Source organism: Lissotriton vulgaris, chromosome 1_2 (assembly GCF_964263255.1).
Source record: "Lissotriton vulgaris chromosome 1_2, aLisVul1.2, whole genome shotgun sequence".
NCBI lineage: Eukaryota > Metazoa > Chordata > Amphibia > Caudata > Salamandridae > Lissotriton > Lissotriton vulgaris.
Window position 1 is genome coordinate 105,588,503 of NC_141686.1, and position 21,097 is coordinate 105,609,599.

Genomic DNA, 21,097 nt, shown 5'->3' on the forward strand with positions numbered 1-21,097 from the left:
ATAATGCCCAGGTTGCAAACCTTATGTACTGGTCTCACTGCTGTTGACATATCGCTAGGCCAGAAGTTACTTGGCAGCACTCAGGGGACCCTATCCGCAGAGCAGAAGAGCACCTCCGTCTTGCTGGCATTAAATTGTAGTGAGTTGCCCTTCAACCACTGAGCCATGTCACGCAAGCAGCAGTGGAACTCCTCAATAGAGGTGGACTGCTCTTCTCCAACGAGAAAATGAGCTGCGTGTCGTCTGCGTAAATTGTGATGTTAATCCTGTGCTCTTTTACAACTGCAATCAGAGGTTTCATATATATATATATATATATATTAAAAAGAATGGGACTGATTGCCGAGCCCTGTGGCACCCCATGTGTGATGTTAATCAGATCAGACCAATAAGGAGGAAGACACACTGCCTGCGTTCGACCCGTGAGGAAAGATTGAAACCATTGAAGAGCACAGCCCTTCACCCCCACCTTCTCCAGCCTGCTCAACAGAGTCTCATGGTTGACCGTGTCGAACGCGGCAGACCGGTCAAGCAGAATAAGAACCGCTGGCTGATCCCTGTCTGCCCGCGACCGAAGTTCATCCATCACGGTCACCAGGGCCGACTCCGTACCATGAGCAGACCGAAAGCCGAACTGAGCCTCCTCCAGCAGTTTCTGCTAATCCAGGTGATTGGAGAGCGTCCTACTGACCACTTTCTCCGTAATCTTGGCTGGAAAGGGCAGGAGAGAGATCGGCCTGTAGTTCTTGGGACATTCTGGATCCAGAGAAGCCTTTTTGAGCAGAGGGGTTACCAAAGCTTGTTTCCACTGCAACAGCACTTCACCGCTGTTGAGGGATTGATTATAAATTGACCGCAGAGTAGGAAACAATTCTGTCTCAAGTCTTCCGAATTTTGAGGTACGGGGTCTAAGGGGGAGCCAGATGAAATGCCCTGTGCTACTTTACAAAATTCTTCCAAGGTCAAAGGCGCAAACTCTGTTAAATAGTTATAATTTTTATTAGGATTATCATTTTTAATCTCTGGGTAGAAGATAGGAACATCCTTAACCTTCTTCTCCTTATCACCAATACCCACGGAGTTAATGGTTCCAAGCATCACATGCTCATTCTCCTCTCCTAACTCATCAATAATAGTTTTGATCTTAAGATGTAAAAGGTTAGCTAGATTGTTAAACAATTCCTGGGAGGTGGGTATCTGCTTTTTTGTGCATTCAGGGTTAGTAAGACTGTTAAAAATATTAAAATACTTTTAGAAGAGTTGGGAGCATTAAGGATCACATTAGAAAAAATATTCTGCCTTGACCATGTTTATCTCCTTTTTATAGCTGGAAATCTCGGATTTCCATATTTGTTTATCCAAATCTGAGTAGTCCCTTCTCCACCTCTTTTCTGCGCATTTACAATCCAATTCCATGGTTTTTTAGGTTTTCATTTAACCATGGTGCCGATGGTCTACCTCTTGTTCTATGATTTTTTAACTGTACCAATGCGTCTAGGTCTGATGTAATCTTTGCGCAGAGAGAAGTATAATTTTCGCCTACCGGCTTAGTTACAGAAAAGCAATCATCTACCGCAAACAGAGGGGCTAAACCTCGCTTGCGAAAGAGCCCCTTCCAGTCTCTACCAACATAATTTTTCCTGACCCCAGTTACTCGGTGATTCTTTTTAGCCATGTCCACTACAAATTTAATTAAAAAATGGTCTGACCAGACCAAAGGCAAGAATTCCGTAATAGTAAGAGGATACTCTTCAGAGAAAATCAAATCAAGTACATGGCCTCCCTTGTGGGTTGCTTCTTCCACCTGCTGAAAAAGGCCAAGACCTTCACACGAATGAAGAACATTAAGATACCCTGAATCAAGGGAACCATTCAACCACAAATTAAAATCTCCCAGTATAACCAATCTCTGATGTACGGCGGCCAGGTTAGTAAAGGTCTCCAGTAATAGCTGCTGTTGAAGCACCGTAAAGTCCCCAGGGGGCCTATAACAAATAATCCCTGTTAAAACATAAGCGTGGACATTTTTAATGGCAAAGCCTAAAAGTTTGATTCCCTCGATCTCATCAATATCAATAGTGACCAGATCCCAGGAGTCTTTGTAGATCACCCCAAACCCCCCATCCCACTCAGTCTGGGTTGGTGACAGAATTTATAGCCGGGCGGACAAGCCACACCAGAGTCAACATCACAGTCCGGGCGAGTCCAGGTTTCCGTCATGAACAGGACCTCCAAACCATGATGCTCCAGCAGCAATTGAGTTTCTACACAGTGTGTAGGCGAAGATCTTACATTCAAAAGTCCACAGGACAGCATGTTTTACTCACAAAATCTGAGATCGGTAAAGCTGTTTCTGCAAATATAATACTACCCGTACCTTTACCCCGGTCCCCTATGTTGCGTAGCTCATCACCAGTATACCTTATGGTGCACCCACCTGCCACAACACCGGAATTTCCAATAAGGGGGGGGCAGCGTGGCTGGCGCTGAGCGCGTCCTTGGCGTCCTTACGCAGTCATGCATGGCTGCGCATATTTGGGTGTCGTTCTAATACCCGCAACTCCCCCACCACAAAACTGACTTCCCTCCACTTCCCCCGACCATTCCACTCCAGTCGGGGGAAGACTATCGCAGTTCCTACCAGTGTGGAATTCCATCACCACTGAAAGGTGGGTAAGACAAATTATCCAGTATGGTGGTTCCTGCCGGGAACTTATTACTACTCCCCCAACATACTGCCCAGACAGCGTCCCATGTCCCTGGAACATCTGACACTTCTCAAACAGGAGGTTCTCTCCATGTTTCAAAAGCACGCAATAGAACCAGTTCCCCTAGAGCATCAGGTGACAGGGGTGTACTCACTGTACTTTCCAATCCCCAAAAAGGGACTGTACTCTCAGACCAATACTGGACCTCAGACCCCTCAATGTTTACAGTCAGTCGGATCACTTTCACATAATCACTCTTCAGCAAGTCCTTCCATTGCTTCTACAAGGAGACTTCCTTGCCACATTGGATCTCAAGGATGCCTACTTCCATATTCCCATACACCCTGCTCACTGGAAATATCTTAGGTTCACAGTAGACGGCCAACACGATCAGTTCAAGGTCCTTCCATTGGGGGTAACAACAACACTCGGGGGTCTTCATAAAGTGACTGGCAGTAGTAGCTGCACACTTACGTAGACAAAGCATTCACGTGTTTCCGTACCTGGATGAATGACTGATAAAAGCCAAGTCACAGTCAGTGTGTACAGCACACCTACCAAACAATTCAGGTGCTATATAGTTTGGGGTTCACAATAAACCACACCAAGTCCCATATACAGCCCTCCTATCTACATCAGTATCTAGGGGCCACAATAAACACTTCCAAACTCTGGCATACCTCAATCCAGCCAGGATAGCCAGTATACAAACCCTCATCACAAGGTTTCAACCCCAACACTCCCTTCCAGCTCAAGTGTTTATGCAGCTGATAGGGATGATGGCCTCTTGCATTTTCATTGTCCCTCATGCATGGCTTCAAATGCGCCCTTTACAAGAATGCGGAGCACTTCAGTGGACCAGACTCCAGGTCAACTTACAGATCTGGGGTTGGTGAACAGCCGCACGCATCGCTTTCAGCAGTGGTGGAACACACAAAACCTTTCCGAAGGGAGGCCGTTCCTAGAGCCAGTTCCACATATAGTGCTACTATCGGACGCATCCCTCACCGACAGGGGAGCCCATCTCCTAAACCATACAGTCCAGGACAGGTGGACCACTCAACAGAAAGTGCTCCACATCAATCCTCTAGAATTACTAGAAATATTTCTAGCGCTGAAATAATTCCAACCACTTCTCCTCAACAAGACTGTCCTAGTCGGGACGGACAACATGACAGCAATGTATTACATACAGAAACAAGGAGGAATACACTCGGATATTTCCTAGCAGAACATATTCCAGGAGTACACTATCAGATTGTCGATCTGCTCAGTCGTCAGACACAGCAGATTCACGAATGGGAACTTCATCCACAGGTTCTTCAACCATTTTTCCAAATGTGGGGCCACCCAGACATAGATCTGTTTGCCACACAGGAACACGCAAAATGCCCAACCTTCGCCGCCAGGTTTTCACACCCGTCATCCAAGGGCAATGCGATATGGATGAAGGGGTCAGGCAGAATTGTGTACGCTTTTCCGCCACTCCCACTCATTCTGCTAGTAATACACAAGCTTTGGCAAGAGTCTCTCAAGAGGATCCTAGTTGCTCCCACATGGGCACGGCAACCATGGTTTGCCACACTTCTCGAACTTCTCTGTGGTTCCACACCAAAAAGTGCATCTTTCCCTGAAGCTACTAACGCAGAACCATGGAGAGATAAGACACCCTGATCCAGGTCAGCTGAATCTGGCGATCTGGCTCCTGAAGTCCTAGAGTTTGGTTACCTTAACCTTCCATCAGACTGTATGAACATCATCAAAGAAGCCAGATGCCCTTCTACTAGAGCCTGTTATGCAGCAAAACGGAAAAGATTTGTCACTTACTGCAATAATAATAAAACCGATCCACTGGATGCTTCAATCCAGAACATCATTTGCTATTTGCTGCATTTACAAAGATGTAATCTGGCATGTTCATCCATAAGATTACATCTAGTTGCTCTTGATGCCTACTTACAAAACAGACAACACCTGTTGCTGTTTAGAGTACCTGCAATCAAAGCCTTTATGGAAGGCCATAAAAGAATAATTCCTCCCAGACTGCCACTCTCGCCGGTGAGGAATCTAAACATTGTCCTTACCAGGCTCATGGGTCCCCCATTTGAACCTCTACACAAATGTGAACTGCAGTTCCTTACATGGAAAGTAGCTTTCCTAGTTGCAATCACCTCTCTCAGGAGAGTAAGTGAGATCCAGGCTTTAACCATAAAAGAACCATTCTTACAAATACATTGCAACAAGGTGGTTCTCAGAACGAATCCAAAATTCCTTCCCAAAGTAATCTCTGCTTTTCATCTTAACCATCATCTTTTTCCAAAACCCGGACTCTGTAGCAGAGAGAGCTCTTCACACACTTGACTAAGCCCTTTAGAAAGACAAAACAATTGTGTAGCTTTCTCACCACCTCATAAAGGACACCCTATCTCCAAAGCTGGGATTGCTAGGTGGATAGTCAAATGCATTCAGATATACTACCCAAAGGCTAAACACACATTAACATTCCCCCTAGAGTGCATTCAACACGCAAACTAGGGGCTTCCATGGCATTCTTAGGGAACATTCCCTTAGATAACATCTGTAAGGCAGCAACATAGTCTGCAACAAACACACCTTCACCAAACACTATTGTGTTGACATGCAGGCAAAGCAACAGGCTTCTATAGGCCAAGCTGTTCTTAAGACACTTTTTCAATCCACTGCAACGGATACAGGTGGCCACCGCTATGGGAGACACTGCTGTACAGTCTATGCAGTAGTATGAATTCTGCAGCTCATATGCCTCGAACGGAAAATGCTACTTACCAATAGGCATCTGTTCTTGCCATGTAGAGCTGCAGAGATTCATACGCCCATCCGCCTCCCCGAAACCTGTATCTGTTCCAGTATTATCTTAATTAGATACATTCACATGGACATTTCTTATGTTTCTTACTAACTCCATCATTTCCCTTCATGGTGAAAAACAATCTGAGGATCGAGTCAATGCCCATTTGCAATATCACCCAAGGGAGGAGTCCTCTATCTCGTGACTACAAAAGACTTCTTCCAAGACAACAACAAGGTGCAAGCATCCGAGCCCAACACCAGATGGCGATCTTTGCAGTAGTATGAATCTCTGCAGCTCTACATGCCAAGAACAGATGCATACTGGTAAGTAGCATTTTCCTATCAACTTATGCTAAATAGTTAAAATTGTCAATATATAGAGAACAGTACTAAACAATCATGTATCCATGAAAAAACAGTGCAGTTGATCTACACAAGTAATCAGATCATTTGTTTCATTGCACGTTATGTACAGGAAGGGAGATCCAGATAAACTATTACCACTAGAAAGGCTGGTGGTAGATGGAAGCTACGCGCGTTTTGGCTGAGGTGCCTTAATCAGGGGACCGTCTCAACTTTCTCTATTTTTATATCAGCAGGATGCTGATAGAGATATAGCCATAAGTTTACTGTCTTAATAGTTTGTTGGATGTTCCTGATTTGGTGAACCTGTGTCATATAAAAGATCCAAGTCTTCTATTAAACTATGTGTTTTTTAACTTCTGTACGCTGTTCTGAAAACACTGTGAAGTGTCTAGTGTTTTTTTATTTTTTATTTATTCAGTTTAATAAATCTCTTAAGTGTGTACTGAAATTATGTGGTATATAGTTCCCTCGATCTTCAATGTTCGCTCCTAATTATGCCATGCTATATATATGTCTGCATCTCACGGTAACTGAACAAAGGAGCTTCATTAAACTGAATAAATATATAAAAATTAAAAAACTAAGACCTCTGAATACTAGACACTTCACAGTGTTTTCAGAACAGCGTACAGAAGTCAAAAAAAGACCCGGTTTCATAGAAGACTTGGATCTTTTATATGACACAGGTTCAACAAAATCGGGTACATCCAACGAATTACTAAGACAGGAAACTTATGGCTATATCTCTATCAGCTCCCTGCTGATATAGACATAGAGAAAGTTGAGACGGTCCCCTGAAGGCACATCAGCCGAAACGCGCACATCTTCCATCTACCGCCACCCTTCCCATTGGTTATGGTTTATCTTGATCTCTCTTCTTGTACATAACGTGCAATGAAACAAATGATCTGATTACTTGTGTAGATCAGTTGCACTGTTTTTTCATGGATACATGATTATGTTGTTCTGTTGATGAATTGACAATTTTAACTATTTAGCATAAGTTGAAAATAATGTTTTGATATTTAGATACAACAAATAAAATAACTTAAAACTAAAATAAAAGGTTTTTGATGATGAATAATTCAACAATGCATAATGTCATATGTATCATTTTTATGTTGTCCTGAAATTTGTAATTTCTGATTACTGTACACTTGCTTCTAGCTTCTTGTTCGAGGCATGTGGGCTGCTGAATTCATATCTGTGCATAGTCCGCCACCTAGTGTTGGGTCCGGATGATTGCACATTGTTGTCCTGGAAGAGTCTTCGAAGTATCACGAGATAGGTGGCTCCTCCCCTGGACTACAGTGCGCATGGGCATCGCCTCCATCCCCAGATTGTTTTTTTCCGCCATAGGGTTCGGATGTGTTTTCGGTTCCCTCCATCGGAACCGATAGTTGTTCGACTTTTACTTGAGACCAAAAGGTCTTTAGGCTGGGCGTCGGTATAGTTGCGTTCGGTTTTTTCTTACTGACTCTCAGCTCCGATCTCCTACTGCCCTTCCACGTGCTTCGACGCGGACGGGCCTTCACTACAACCTTTGCTATGGAGCGGACTCCATTCAAGAAGTGTCCGCTGTGTCACTCAAAATATTCGCACCTCGACGTGCACCCCGTGTGCAATACATGCTTGTCACCGGATCACCGTGAAGACACCTGCATGGCGTGTTCAAAGTTTAGGAGTAAGAAAACTTTGAAGATTCGCCGAGCTAATCGACTCCAGGCTCAGTTGTCGGCTTCGGCGCCCCCACCTGATGACATCTTTCAGGAATCTGTCGAGGAAGAGGACGACGTACAAGGGTCGGACTCTGGCCCCGCGTCCGAGGAAGAAACCTACGACGCGGATGAGGGGGCCTACGACGAACTCTCCGGTGAGGTAGGGGACGACGAACTGATTTGTGCCACGATGGGAGATAGCTCAGAGGAAGAGCATCCCCAACCAGACTCCGGGGTTACTCCCCGTCATACGGCCCAGGTCGAGGGATCGCCTTCGGGCCTTACCCAAGATCTAACTCTAAGTCCTACGTCCCCGCCTACGGGCCCGGTCACGGACATTTGTAACAAGAAAACGAAAGTGAAGCCAACTGGTCTCGCACCCTCGGATGCGAAACCGAAACCGAAAGTGGCGTTGGTGAAGACGGTTTTGGAGGCGTCAACTTCCACAAAACCCAAAATGGCTGACTTGAAGAGCCACGCCAAAATGGCCGACCACAAGAGCCGCGCCAAAATGGCCGACCCGAAGCCCTCTGGGTCGGCGCCGAAGGTGAAGGCACCCGACGCGGCTGCGTCGGCACCGAAAGGGGTCGCGGACCCGAAGACGGCTTCGAAGAAGCGTCACGCCGACGGTGCGCCAGGCCATGGAGCGTCGGCACCGAAGAAGAGACCTACCGGCGACCGGGCTCTCGGAGGCGAAGAGTCGCTCGAGACAGTTCAGCCCTCGGCATCCCTTACAAAGAAGGTGGGAGAATCCTTAAAGCGGATCCAACAGTCCACTGTGGTTCCCAGCCAGGACACTGTAGTGCCTAGGCCCACGCCGAAGCCTGCCAAGGACCAAACGCCCATTCGTTTTACCCTTCCTCCCAAGTCGGCGCCGAAGGCCTTCGCGCCTAAGCAGAGCGGACACTCAGGAAGTATTGACGCCGAAGGCTGCCTTGGTGGTGTCGAAGCTTCGGCTCCAGCCGCTTGCGGTGGAGGAACGTCGTGAGGTGATCATCGACGCCAACACCGGAAAATTGTCGCTCCTCAAACGAAAGATTACGTCGGAGCCGGCCTTGGAACCTTTTAGGATTCCACTCAAGAACAAAAAGTACTCTGCGGACTCTTCGGCTCTGATGGAACCTCTGTCTCCACAAGCCCTGGAACACTCGCCGGCCCATTCCCCCGTGCCTGATGTGGACGAGGAAGAGGCCGAGTACGACTATCCTGCGTACTCGGATCCGGAAGAGGAGCAGGTGCCCTGGACAGCAGGAGGCGACACAGACGACCCGCAGTCGGGGCAGGACACTCAACTTTTCGCCGCAAAGACGTCCCCGACGGAGGACTCGGCGGCATTCAATGCATTAATAGAGAGAGCTGCAGCGAACCATGACGTCGAACTGCACTCAGACCCCGTGGATGCGGACTTCTTAGTCGACACCTTCTCGGTAGCCGAAAAACAAGTCAAGACACTACCGATGCTTAAAGGGGTGCTGAAGCATGCACAGGAGGTGTTCAAGGAGCCCACCCGGGCGCGGGTGGTCAATCCTCGCATCGACAGGAAGTATAAAGCGGCGCCCACGGATCCCACCTATATTAAGGGACACTTGCCATTGGACTCCCTGGTGGTGTCCAACGCTCGGAAGAGGGCGAATTCGCAGACTACTGGTGATGCTCCTCCCCCAGACAAAGAGTCCAAGATCTTTGAGGCATCAGGCAAACGCATTGCTGCGCAGGCAGCGAACATCTGGAGGATCTCTAACACTCAAGCCCTGCTTGCACGTTATGATAGGGCCCATTATGACACATTAGAGGCCATACTACAACACTTGCCTGACCAATACAAAGAGGCGGGGGAGATGCTCATTCAGGAGGGCAAACTCATTACAAATGCATCCATCAAATGTGCCCTAGATGTAGCAGACACTGCCTCCAGGGCTATCAATACAAGCGTGTTACTTAGACGCCATGCCTGGCTTCGCATTTCGGGGTTCAAACCCGACATACAAACCACACTACTGGGTCAGACAGTGAATCCTGACCATCTGTTCGGCCCTGAGGTGGATGCCTCCCTAGAAAAGATGAAAAAAGATACCGAAACTGCCAAGTCTATGGGGGCTTTGCAAAGTCAGCAGTTTCGGGGTGGTTCCTTTCGCCGCTCCAATTCAAGAGGCACCTCCAGAGGCCAGGCATCCCAGTCCACGCAATACCACAAGGGTAACACCCAGTCCTCGTATAACAACAACAAGGGCAGGGGTGGCTACAGAGGCAATAATATCAAAGGCAGGGGACGTGGAAACAATGCCTCCAGGTCCACCTCCTCCAACAAGCAGTGACGTCTTGTCACTTCCCCCCGATCACACGACACCTGTCGGGGGGAGACTCCAGCAGTTCCTGCCGGCGTGGAGGTCCATCACCACGGACAGGTGGGTGAGGTCTCTTATCCAGTACGGGTACTGTCTAGAACTTACGTCCATTCCACCGGACATACCGCCAAGAAGCCGTGCTATGTCCGACGAGCACTTGACCTTGTTGCAGCAAGAAGTACTGGTCATGCTGCAAAAAGGGGCGATAGAGCTCGTTCCATTGCAAGAACGGGGAACAGGGGTATACTCACTGTATTTTCTGATCCCCAAAAAGGACGGATCGCTCAGGCCGATCCTGGACCTCAGGCCCCTGAACTGGTACATCAACTCGGAGCACTTCCATATGCTCACATTGCAGCAAGTGCTTCCCCTGCTTCAACAGGGGGACTTCCTAGCAACGCTGGATCTGAAGGATGCCTATTTTCATATTCCCCTGCATCCTTCCCACAGAAAGTATCTCAGGTTCAAGATCTTAGACCAGCATTACCAGTTCAGGGTCCTGCCGTTCGGGGTCACCACGGCACCGAGAGTTTTGACCAAATGCCTAGCGACTGTGGCGGCGCATCTCCGTCGCCAGCACGTCCATGTCTTTCCATACCTAGACGACTGGCTTATTCAGGCAAAGACGGAACAGCAGTGCGTAGACCACGTGTCACGCACCATTCACCTCCTGCACGATCTGGGATTCTCTCTGAACTACCCAAAGTCCCATCTCCAGCCCGCCCACGTGCGACAGTATCTGGGCGCGACAATCGACACTCTGGCAGCCACTGCGCAGCCGAGTCCAGTGAGAATCGCCAGTATCCAGGCGCTGATCCAACGATTCAGACCCCAACACTCGCTTCCGGCGAGGGTGTTCATGCAGTTGATAGGCATGATGGCCTCCTGCATCTCCATTGTCCCGCACGCGAGACTACATATGCGTCCGCTTCAGGAGTGCCTAGCACGTCAGTGGACTCAGGCTCATGGGCAACTGTCAGACCTAGTGTTGGTGAGCGGTCGGGCGTACAACTCTCTGCATTGGTGGAATCCACAAAACCTTTGCAAGGGCCGACCATTCCAAGAGCCTGTCCCACAGATCATCCTGACAACGGACGCCTCTCTCCAGGGATGGGGAGCGCATGTACTCCATTACACGGTGCAGGGACTATGGACACTTCAGCAAAGGAAGATGCACATCAATGTGTTGGAACTGATGGCAATCTTCATGGCCTTAAAGGCGTTCAAGGTACATCTGTGCAACAAGGTCGTGTTGATCCGGACGGACAACATGACGGCCATGTACTACATCCAGAAGCAGGGAGGAACACACTCTCCACAGCTGTCTCATCTGGCTCAGAGCATGTGGAAGTGGGCCATTCAGAGGAACATCTTCCTCATGGCAGAACATCTCCCAGGCAAGGACAACCAAATGGCGGATCTGCTCAGCAGACACAGCCATCAGATGCACGAGTGGGAGTTACATCCATCAGTACTCCAACCGTACTTCCAAAGGTGGGGTCATCCAGAGATCGACCTGTTCGCCACAAAGGAGAACGCAAAATGCCAAAGCTTCGCCGCCAGGTTCCCACACCCCCAATCACAGGGCAATGCGATGTGGATGAACTGGTCAGGCAGATTTGCGTACGCTTTTCCCCCAGCACCTCTGATACCGCTGGTGGCACGCAAGCTCAGGCAGCACTCGATGACTCTCATCCTGGTTGCTCCAACGTGGGCTCGCCAACCATGGTACACCACGTTTCTGGAACTCTCCGTGGTACCGCATCAAAGGCTTCATCTCACTCCCAGCCTTCTGACGCAGAGCCATGGCGACATTCAGCACCCAGATCCGCAACAGCTCAACCTGGCGATCTGGCTCCTGAAGTCCTAGAGTTTGGCTACCTCAATCTTCCTCCCGATTGCATGGACATCATTCGGGAGGCGAGAAAGCCCACTACTAGAGCTTGTTATGCGGCTAAATGGAAGAGGTTTGTCGTCTACTGCGTGGAGCACAGCATTGACCCGCTAGACGCTTCCATTCAAAACATCATATGTTACCTCTTTCACCTGTATCGGTGTAATCTAGCTTACTCTTCCATCCGCATTCACCTGTCGGCTATGGCAGCATACCTCCAAAATAGGCAACACCTGTCACTCTTTAAGGTCCCTGCTATCAAGGCTTTTCTGGAGGGACTCAAAAGAGTCATTCCACCAAGGACTCCACCAGCTCCGGAATGGAACCTCAATGTGGTTCTTACAAGGCTGATGGGTCCTCCCTTTGAGCCACTACACTCTTGCGAGCTACAGTTTTTGACCTGGAAGGTGGCGTTCTTGGTAGCAATCACATCGCTACGGAGGGTTAGCGAACTGCAGGCGCTCACCATCCAAGAACCTTTCTTCCAGGTACATGCCAACAGGGTGGTGCTCCGCACTAACCCTAAGTTCTTACCCAAAGTGGTCTCGCAGTTTCACATAAACCAAACAATTGAATTGCCGGTGTTCTTCCAAAACCCAGAGACGCTGGCGGAGCGGATGCTCCACACCCTTGATGTGAAGAGGGCCTTGATGTATTATGTGGACAGGACAAAAGATTTCCGCAAAACCAAACAACTTTTTGTTGCTTTTGCCACACAACACAAGGGAAATGCAATCTCCAAAACAGGAATAGCTAGATGGATAGTAAAGTGCATTCAGATCTGCTACGCTAAAGCTAAGCGCACCCTCACTATCCCACCGAGGGCCCACTCCACTAGGAAGTTGGGGGCCTCTATGGCGTTCTTAGGTAACATTCCCTTAGAAGACATCTGTAGAGCAGCCACATGGTCTACCACTCATACTTTCACTAAGCACTACTGTGTAGACGTGCATTCAAAACAACAGGCAGCTGTTGGTCAGGCTGTTCTAAAAACGCTTTTTCAGACTGCTGCAGCTGGTACGGGCGGCCGCCGCTAATGGAGGGACTGCTATGTATTCTATGCACAGATATGAATTCAGCAGCCCACATGCCTCGAACTGCAAATGCTACTTACCAGTATGCATCTGTTCTTGGCATGTAGGGCTGCTGACATTCATATCGCCCACCCTCCTCCCCGGCGCCTGTAGCAGCTGCAGTATGTATTCATATACACACATATGCTCATAGCATGGTCATCACTCACTTCTTCACTCCATCTCTGCCTATGGCTAAAAACAATCTGGGGATGGAGGCGATGCCCATGCGCACTGTAGTCCAGGGGAGGAGCCACCTATCTCGTGATACTTCGAAGACTCTTCCAGGACAACAATGTGCAATCATCCGGACCCAACACTAGGTGGCGGACTATGCACAGATATGAATGTCAGCAGCCCTACATGCCAAGAACAGATGCATACTGGTAAGTAGCATTTGCATTCTCCTTTTAATGTCCATTTCCCTACAGCTAGCAAGTTTATTTTTGCATGTAGGGGGCCCCCATTCTCTCAAACTACAATTCAAAATTTCATCCACCCAAGGTTTTTCATCAGAGAGGGTGGGTGGATTATCTAGGTGATGCTCTATTATTGTGCCATATTTCTCATAAATGTCCAGGCCATCTAAGTTTGGGGATGTCTTTTGTCAGTTCTTGCTGTCACAGAGGGTAATCCTCTGTGTCCATAGTTTGCCTCTTGTTTATTAATTCCAACACATTGGACATCCTCATCTTGGCCAAGGCTTGTTCGGTTCTCAGAACTAGTCCTTCTCTCCCACATCTAGTTTCTAAAGTCCATACCGTCCAGTTCACCTCCCTGTTTCAAGAGCATTTAATTGTAATTTATGCTTAGAATAGCCCCCTTTCTATTCTAAAGGTTTTGGCGGAATAGAACCTGTGCCAGGAAGTAATTATTCAAGTCTTGTAAGCATGATCTCATTCATCAACTGAGGGAACATTACAAAATCTGAATTTTTCCAGTCATCAGTTCTACTGGAAAATAAAGATTTCCTTCAAAATGTGTGATCCATATGGGTGCAGTCTGTTTTCAGGAGCAGCCTAAGAACTAAGGTGTTCAACTGCCTCCAAGTCTTAATGCTCATTCCACCAGAGATGAAGACTGTGTCAATCGATTTCTAAAGGTGTGCCTAATGCCACGACAGCCTTTTGGTATGCACGTACCTTTTCTAAGTACTAAGTTCTGGATGCATATTTCCATAAACCTGCTGCCTTTGATAAATACTTTTTCCATTGCTTGTATACCCTAGCATGTGCTCTTTCCTGCATTTTTAGGCTGTAGAATTAGGTTACCATCCAGTTGTAAAGGTGGTAGTGCAAGAGTGATAGAGTAAGTGTTGAAGACATTCATGCTGTTCCTCAAATACAGCACCCAGTGCACCATGCTTCACCCATTCATGGCAGAAGAAACCAGAGCTCTGCCTTGGGCATATATGTATTTGGAGCCAGTGCGAGGAGTGGGACGCTCCAAAACATAGTGAACGAATAATTTTTGAAACTCATTTTCCCATCCTGTCTGAAGTGCAAGCAATTCCCAAAAAGTTGAGAAAGAAACCCAACAGTCAAAGAATTAAGTATTTGACTCATTATAGTAATTTTACTTAATTTTTCATTTTACGTTTATTGACAATTGTTTTTACAGTTCTATCCCATCTTTGATAATTTGCTATTTCCCATAATAGGCTGACATAGATTTTAGTCACTGATAGTTAAATCGCTGAAGCTACATCCTTGTTTCCGTCCTCACTCTATTGCAATTCTCAGTCTTGTACGACATTGTCGTAGCTGGAACCATCTGATCTCATTTTGAAAATCTCAAAGGTGATTGCATCAGTGAAATAGATAAATCATTTGGTAGAAAACATAGAAAAAGTTCTATATCCCTAGGGACGTTAAGTCAAAAACTCTAAAAGAAGGTTTGGAAAGCTTTCCAAGTACTTCAGAATCTTGCCACCAGTAGCTGGAAAAGGAAGTTGAGCAACTGGCACTGACAGGGCATGGTGGAATACTTGAGGGTTCAGATTCCCTAAAATCTCCAATTTCAGTTTTCTACCCCTTATATGACTGAAGCATATGTGTATATATGGTCTTAACTGGTGCTCATGTAAACAGCTCTGATACCCGATACCTTTGGGTCAAGTTTGCTCTGTATAAAACTTTGGAGGGGGGGGGCCTTTACTTTGATTTCCTTTTTAGAAAATGTTATTTTTTATGTCGTCTTATTTGTCTATTTTAGTTTAAAATTCTTTTTTTTTTTAAACCATGAATTGCTTTCGCCAATCTAGATTTTTAATAGGCTACTGAATTGCTTTTACTTGAGATGCTTTAGATTTTCATATGGAAAGGGGAGAAATTAATTATTTGATCAAAGTGCTGTAGGGTCCTGCTCATGGGCGGGACAGTTCAGTGCTCATGATGGAGAATGGAGATTTGTTTGAAGGAGAACTAAGATTGCAGGAAAGCAACTGTGAATTTCCTTTAACTGCAAAAACCAAGTGACTGAACATTGACACTGTAATGAGACATTTAATAATAAAAAATAAAAGTAGTGAAACTTAACCCACGTCCATTTCACCCAGCTGTATCCGGACATCTCCAGTATGTCAGATTTTAACTGATCAGCATTACATTCTCTTTCGCACGGAGCTGCTATTTATCTCTCCTACCCAATCTTATTTTCCTTTCCTTTGTTGATAATGCAGGTTTCTGTTGCAATATCTGCCTTGTGTATCTCACTGCAGCATGTCTGATTTGCAGGTATAAGATTTTTTTAATGATATTCCAGATTTTGTCAATTTATTACCTAGCTACCTTCGTACTATGCGTGTTCTGACTTTAGCATATCACTTTTTTGGAGGTAAATGTGCTTCCTTCCCGTTGATTGATTTGTATGATTGTCCTCGGAAATTTGCGTGTCAACACATCTGTGTAGTGGTTCTAGTACTACAATAGCATCACAAGAAATTACTGAGCTGTCTGACTGTGATCTGTCAGGTTTACCAGTGACGTACACTGATGGAGCTGGTTTGTAGTTAAAGTCCTGGAAGAGTGTGCGATTCTGTTTGTTTTAAGATGTATTATAAAAGGTGTGCAAAGACCTATGCATAATTATCTAGGTCCTGATAGATTGTCCTAAATTTCCAGTTTGCCTTTATTGGGGAATATTTTTCATGCTTATTTAACTGGAACCATTCCTTTTGCAAAAACCTTCGGGCAAGTAACACAATGTTGAATGTTGCTTTATATGCTCTTTCCTACAGACCATCAGCCGTGCATTCATGAATGGCAGTGCCCTGGAACATGTCGTGCAGTTTGGTTTGGATTATCCAGAAGGCATGGCAGTAGATTGGCTAGGAAAGAACCTCTACTGGGCAGATACTGGAACAAATCGCATTGAAGTTTCCAAACTGGACGGTCAGCACCGGCAGGTTCTTGTGTGGAAAGATCTGGACAGCCCTCGAGCCTTAGCCCTGGATCCGGCTGATGGGTGAGAACTTGGAGTTATTTGATAACCAATTTGTTGAACGCAGACCAAAATATTCTGTTCGAGGCATATGAGCTGCAGATTACACACTATGCATAGATGGCCACCTAGTGTTGGGCCTGGATGTTTGCAGTTTGTTTGGTTGTAGAAAAGTCTTTGGAAGTCACAGGATAGGTGACTCCTCCTTTGGATGATACTGCGCATGCGCATCGGCTCCATCCCCATATTGTTTTTTCCCACCACTGGGCTCGGATGTGTTTCCAGCGCTCCGTGTTTGAACCGATTTCCTTCGGTGCGCAATCCTCACCAACTTACAGAAATTAAGTTTCGAACGCTTTTCCAGTCTACGCTACCCTTCAACACCGAAAACTTCAATTCCAGTCGTCTACGGCCTTCGGGCTTAACTAGGCCTCGACTCCAGCTCATGGAAAGGAGGACGCCTTTTCAAAAGTGTCCTCAATGTGGGTCGAAGTTTCTCCACACCGACCTTCATGAAGTGTGTAACCTTTGCCTCTTCCCGGAGCAAGAGGCCAAAGACTGTTCCGCTTGTGCCTCTTTCCGCTCCAAGAAGACTATCCAGGACCAAAGAGCGAGGCGAACAATGGCTCGATCTTCAGCTTTGATTCCGGACGACATCTTCGAGGAAGGCGTCAACGTTCCAGAACAACACGACGTTGCCAGCAATTCCGAGGCGGAAGACTCCGAAGTCGAGGACATCACTCCAGCACAGCGGGTCGTAAGACCGTCGACCCCGACCCTTCCTCGACACACCCAAAGAAGGCCCCGGTCACGCCCTCGAGCGCACACCGACACACTGCTTCTACTGCCCCACCTTCGGGCTCGGCTAAGAAGCTAATGAAGCCTTCAGGCGACTCTGGCTCGAGTCGGCCTTCGCACGGTGCCGGCGCACACTTCCCGGCACCAAAAGGCAACTTTACCGGCCACGCCGACATCCGAACCATCGGCGCCGAAACATACCACTACTCCTTTGGCACCGAAACCCAGGTCGGAACCAAGCAAACCCGCTTCGGATTCCAAAAAAACACCGGAACCGAAAAAAACAATGGCTCCAAAAAACATACCGGAGCGGAAAAAACCCTCTGAACCGAAAAAAGCTTCGTAGCCGAAAAAGACTCCTGCTTCTCCGGTTAAAGACATTGCCAAAAAACCAAAACAAACCGATTCAGTGCCAAAACTTTCATTCGCACCAAAGGACCGGCCTCCTGCAGAGGACTTACTTTATCCAGACCCTGCTCAAAAGACTCTAGCTAAAGATCCAATCACTGGACAGCTGATTTTGACTTCAAAAAAGCGACCACTGGACACACCAGCTCGAGCTCCGCATTCAAAGAAGGACATGGCTACCTCTCCCTTAAGACTGCCTTCCCCTTCTCTTTCACCTGTACCATCACCACATCCTCCCATACCCCAACATTCCCCAGCATCATCTATCATACCAGACGATGACAACAGGGATGATATCTCTGATGACATGGGGGTAACATGCCTGATCCAGCTACTCCTACAGGATCACCTGACCCGTTGGATGATTAGAACACCCCAGATGTCCCAAATGTCCCTCAGGATGACATATACCCCTCAAGGCCTTCCCCACCAGAAGACACTATGGGTTTCAATCAATTAATTCACAGGGCTGTGCAATATCATGGGGTAGACATGCATACAGACCCTGTAGATGAAGACTTCTTAATGGATACCTTTGATAGTGCACAAAGGTCCTCATCCATTTTACCAATGTTTGAAGGAGTGATTAAGCTTGCTCCTGATGTCTTCAAAGACCCAGTCAGAACTCGGGTCATTAACCCTCGCATAGAGAAAAAATGTAAAGCTGCCCCCTCAGACCCAGCATACATTAAAGGTCCTGTACCACTAGACTCACTTGTAGTTTCCAATGCACGCAAGAGAGCAAATTCACAAACATCAGGTGAATCTCCAGCACCAGATAAAGAGTCTAAGCTACTTGACGCATCAGGGAAAAGAACAGCGTCTCAAGCAGCAAACATGTGGCGTATCGCCAATACACAGGCATTATTAGCCAGATATGACAGGGCACATTATGACTAATTAAAATCATTAATGAGGCACCTCCCTGATAATTACAAGGATAGAGCAAATTAACTTATCCAATAGGGGAAAAACATTACAAACACCTCTATTCGGGGTGACTAGATGCAGCAGATACTGCCTCTAGGGCAGTTAACACCAGCGTCCTATTACGTAGACATGCCTGGCTATACATATCAGGGTACAAAGTGCCATTCTTAATCAACCCTTTTGATGAGCAACACCTATTCGGACCTAACGTAGATGTATCACCTGAAAAAATGAAAAAGGATACAGATAGCGCCAAATCTATGGGAGCCCTGCAGTCGCATGCTCCCAGATGTTCATTTTGTCACTCATCCTATAGAGGTGCCACCAGGGGATTCTTTGGACACAGCTTCTACCTCGTACAAAGCCCCTACACAGTCCACTTACAGCAAGGGCTACCAAAGGGGTGGTTACAGGGGTAACAATAACAAAGGCAGAGGTAAAAAAACCAACTCCCGCTCTGCCTCTAACCCTGCCCAATGACTCCCTTCCCCTTCCCCTTGTCCCATTCCACTCCTGTCGGGTGAAACTTCAACAATATCTGCAAGCCTGGGAAAACATCACATCAGACAGGTGAGTGCTCCAAATAATTCAGATAGGTTACTGTCTAGAACTAACATCCACCTCCCCAAATATACCACCCAAGCAACGTCCAATGTCACAAGAACATTTAACACTGCTTAGACAGGAGGTAATATCCCTCCTGCAGAAAAATGCAATAGAAATAGTTCCAGAGCATCAGAAAAACAAAGGAGCATACTCCCTATATTTCCTAATACCAAAGAAGGACAGCTCTTTAAGACCCATCCTAGACCTCAGACCTCTAAACATTTACATACAGTCGGACCATTTTCTCATGGTCACACTCCAAGTCCTTCCACTTCTGGTACTAAACGACTTCCTGGTCACCCTAGATCTCAAGGACGCCTACTTCATTATCACATCCACACAGCGCACAGAAAATATATCAGATTTGTGCTAGACGGGCAGCACTACCAGTTCAAAGTGCTCCCATTCGGAGTCACAATAGCGCCAAGAGTGTTTACCGAATGCCTAGCGGTAGTAGCAGCACACTTAAGAAGACAACATATTCATGTCTTCCCATATCTAGACGACTGGCTCATAAAAGTCAGCTCAGACCACCAGTGTGTACAACACACCCACGCTACTATTCAACTGCTTCATGACTTGGGATTCACGATAAATCACACCAAATCGCATCTGCAACCCTCGCACATACAACAGTATCTAGGCCCTACAATAAACACCCAACTAACACTAGCTTATCCCTCTCCAGCCAGGATACCAAGTGTGTAAAATCTCCTAACAAAATTCAAACCGCAACACTCGCTACCAGCTTGAGTGTTCATGCAGCTCATAGGAATGATGGCATCTTGCATATTTGTAGTACCTCACGCAAGACTGCAAATGCGTCCACTTCAAGAGTGCCTAGCACGCCAATGGAACCAGGCTCAAGGTCAACTAACTGACCTAGTGTTGGTAGACGGTCAGACTCATCGTTCTCTGCAGTGGTGGAACACCAAAAACATTTCCAAAGGGCGACCGCTTCTAGAGCCAGTTCCTCAAATAGACATGACTGCGGACGCATTGATCTCTGGCTTGGGAGCTCACCTACTGCATCACACCATGCAAGGCAGGTAGACACCGCAACAGAAGTTACTCCACATCAATCATTTGGAGTTGCTAGCAGTGTTTCTAGCCCTAAAAGCATTTCAAATGCAAGTGTTAGGCAAAGCTGTCTTAGACCGCACAGACAATATGACCGCTTTGTACTACATAAACAAACAAGGGGGAAACACACTCTCTGCAGCTCTCTGTTAGCACAGCAAATATGGAGATGGGCTATACCACTAAAGATCTTCCTCTTAGCCCACAAGTCCCAGGAGTACAAAACACTATGGCAGATCTGCTAAGTCGACAAGCAAAGCAGATCCACGAGTGGGAACTTCGTTCTTCATCCGTTCTTTCAAATGTGGGGACAACTTCAGATAGACCTCTTTGACACCCACGAAAACGCAAAATGCCCAAGCTTTACCGCCAGATACCCACACCCATCGTCCAAAGGCAATGCGATATGGACGAACTGGTCAAAACTATTTGCGTACGCTTTTCCTTCTCTCCCACTTCTTCCGTTAGTGGTACGCAAACTACAACAACATTCCCTGACGCTCATTCTAGTCGCTCCAACTTGGGCCAGACAACCGTGGTACACCACGCTGTTGCAGATGTCTGTAGTACCACACCAAAAACTAAACCGATCTCCACGCTTATTAACACAGAACCATGGAGAGATCAGACACCTGGACCAAGCTCAGCTAAAACCTAGCGATCTGGCTCCTGAGGTCATAGTTTGGTTACCTCAACCTTCCTCCAGAATGTATGAATGTTATCAAAGAAGCTAGACGTCCCACTACTAGAGCATGTTATCCTGCTAAGTGGAAACGGTTTGTCATATACTGCCAAAACAACCAAATAAATCACTTAGACATGTCTATTCAACACATCATAGGATCTCTATTACACCTTCAAAAGTGAAAGTTAGCCTATACGTCTATCAGGCTACACCTTG

The 21,097-nt window shown here is 46.9% G+C and overlaps 1 protein-coding gene across 1 annotated transcript in view; it reads left to right on the forward strand.

The window, feature by feature from the left end:
* The window catches only part of LRP6 (LDL receptor related protein 6), a 1,045,411-nt gene that overhangs the window by 472,853 nt on the left and 551,461 nt on the right, over window positions 1-21,097 (forward strand). Inside the window, exon 10 of the mRNA XM_086952928.1 lies at window positions 16,172-16,398. Coding sequence (XP_086809054.1) covers window positions 16,172-16,398 — 227 coding nt within the window. The remainder of the gene's footprint in view (window positions 1-16,171; window positions 16,399-21,097) is intronic.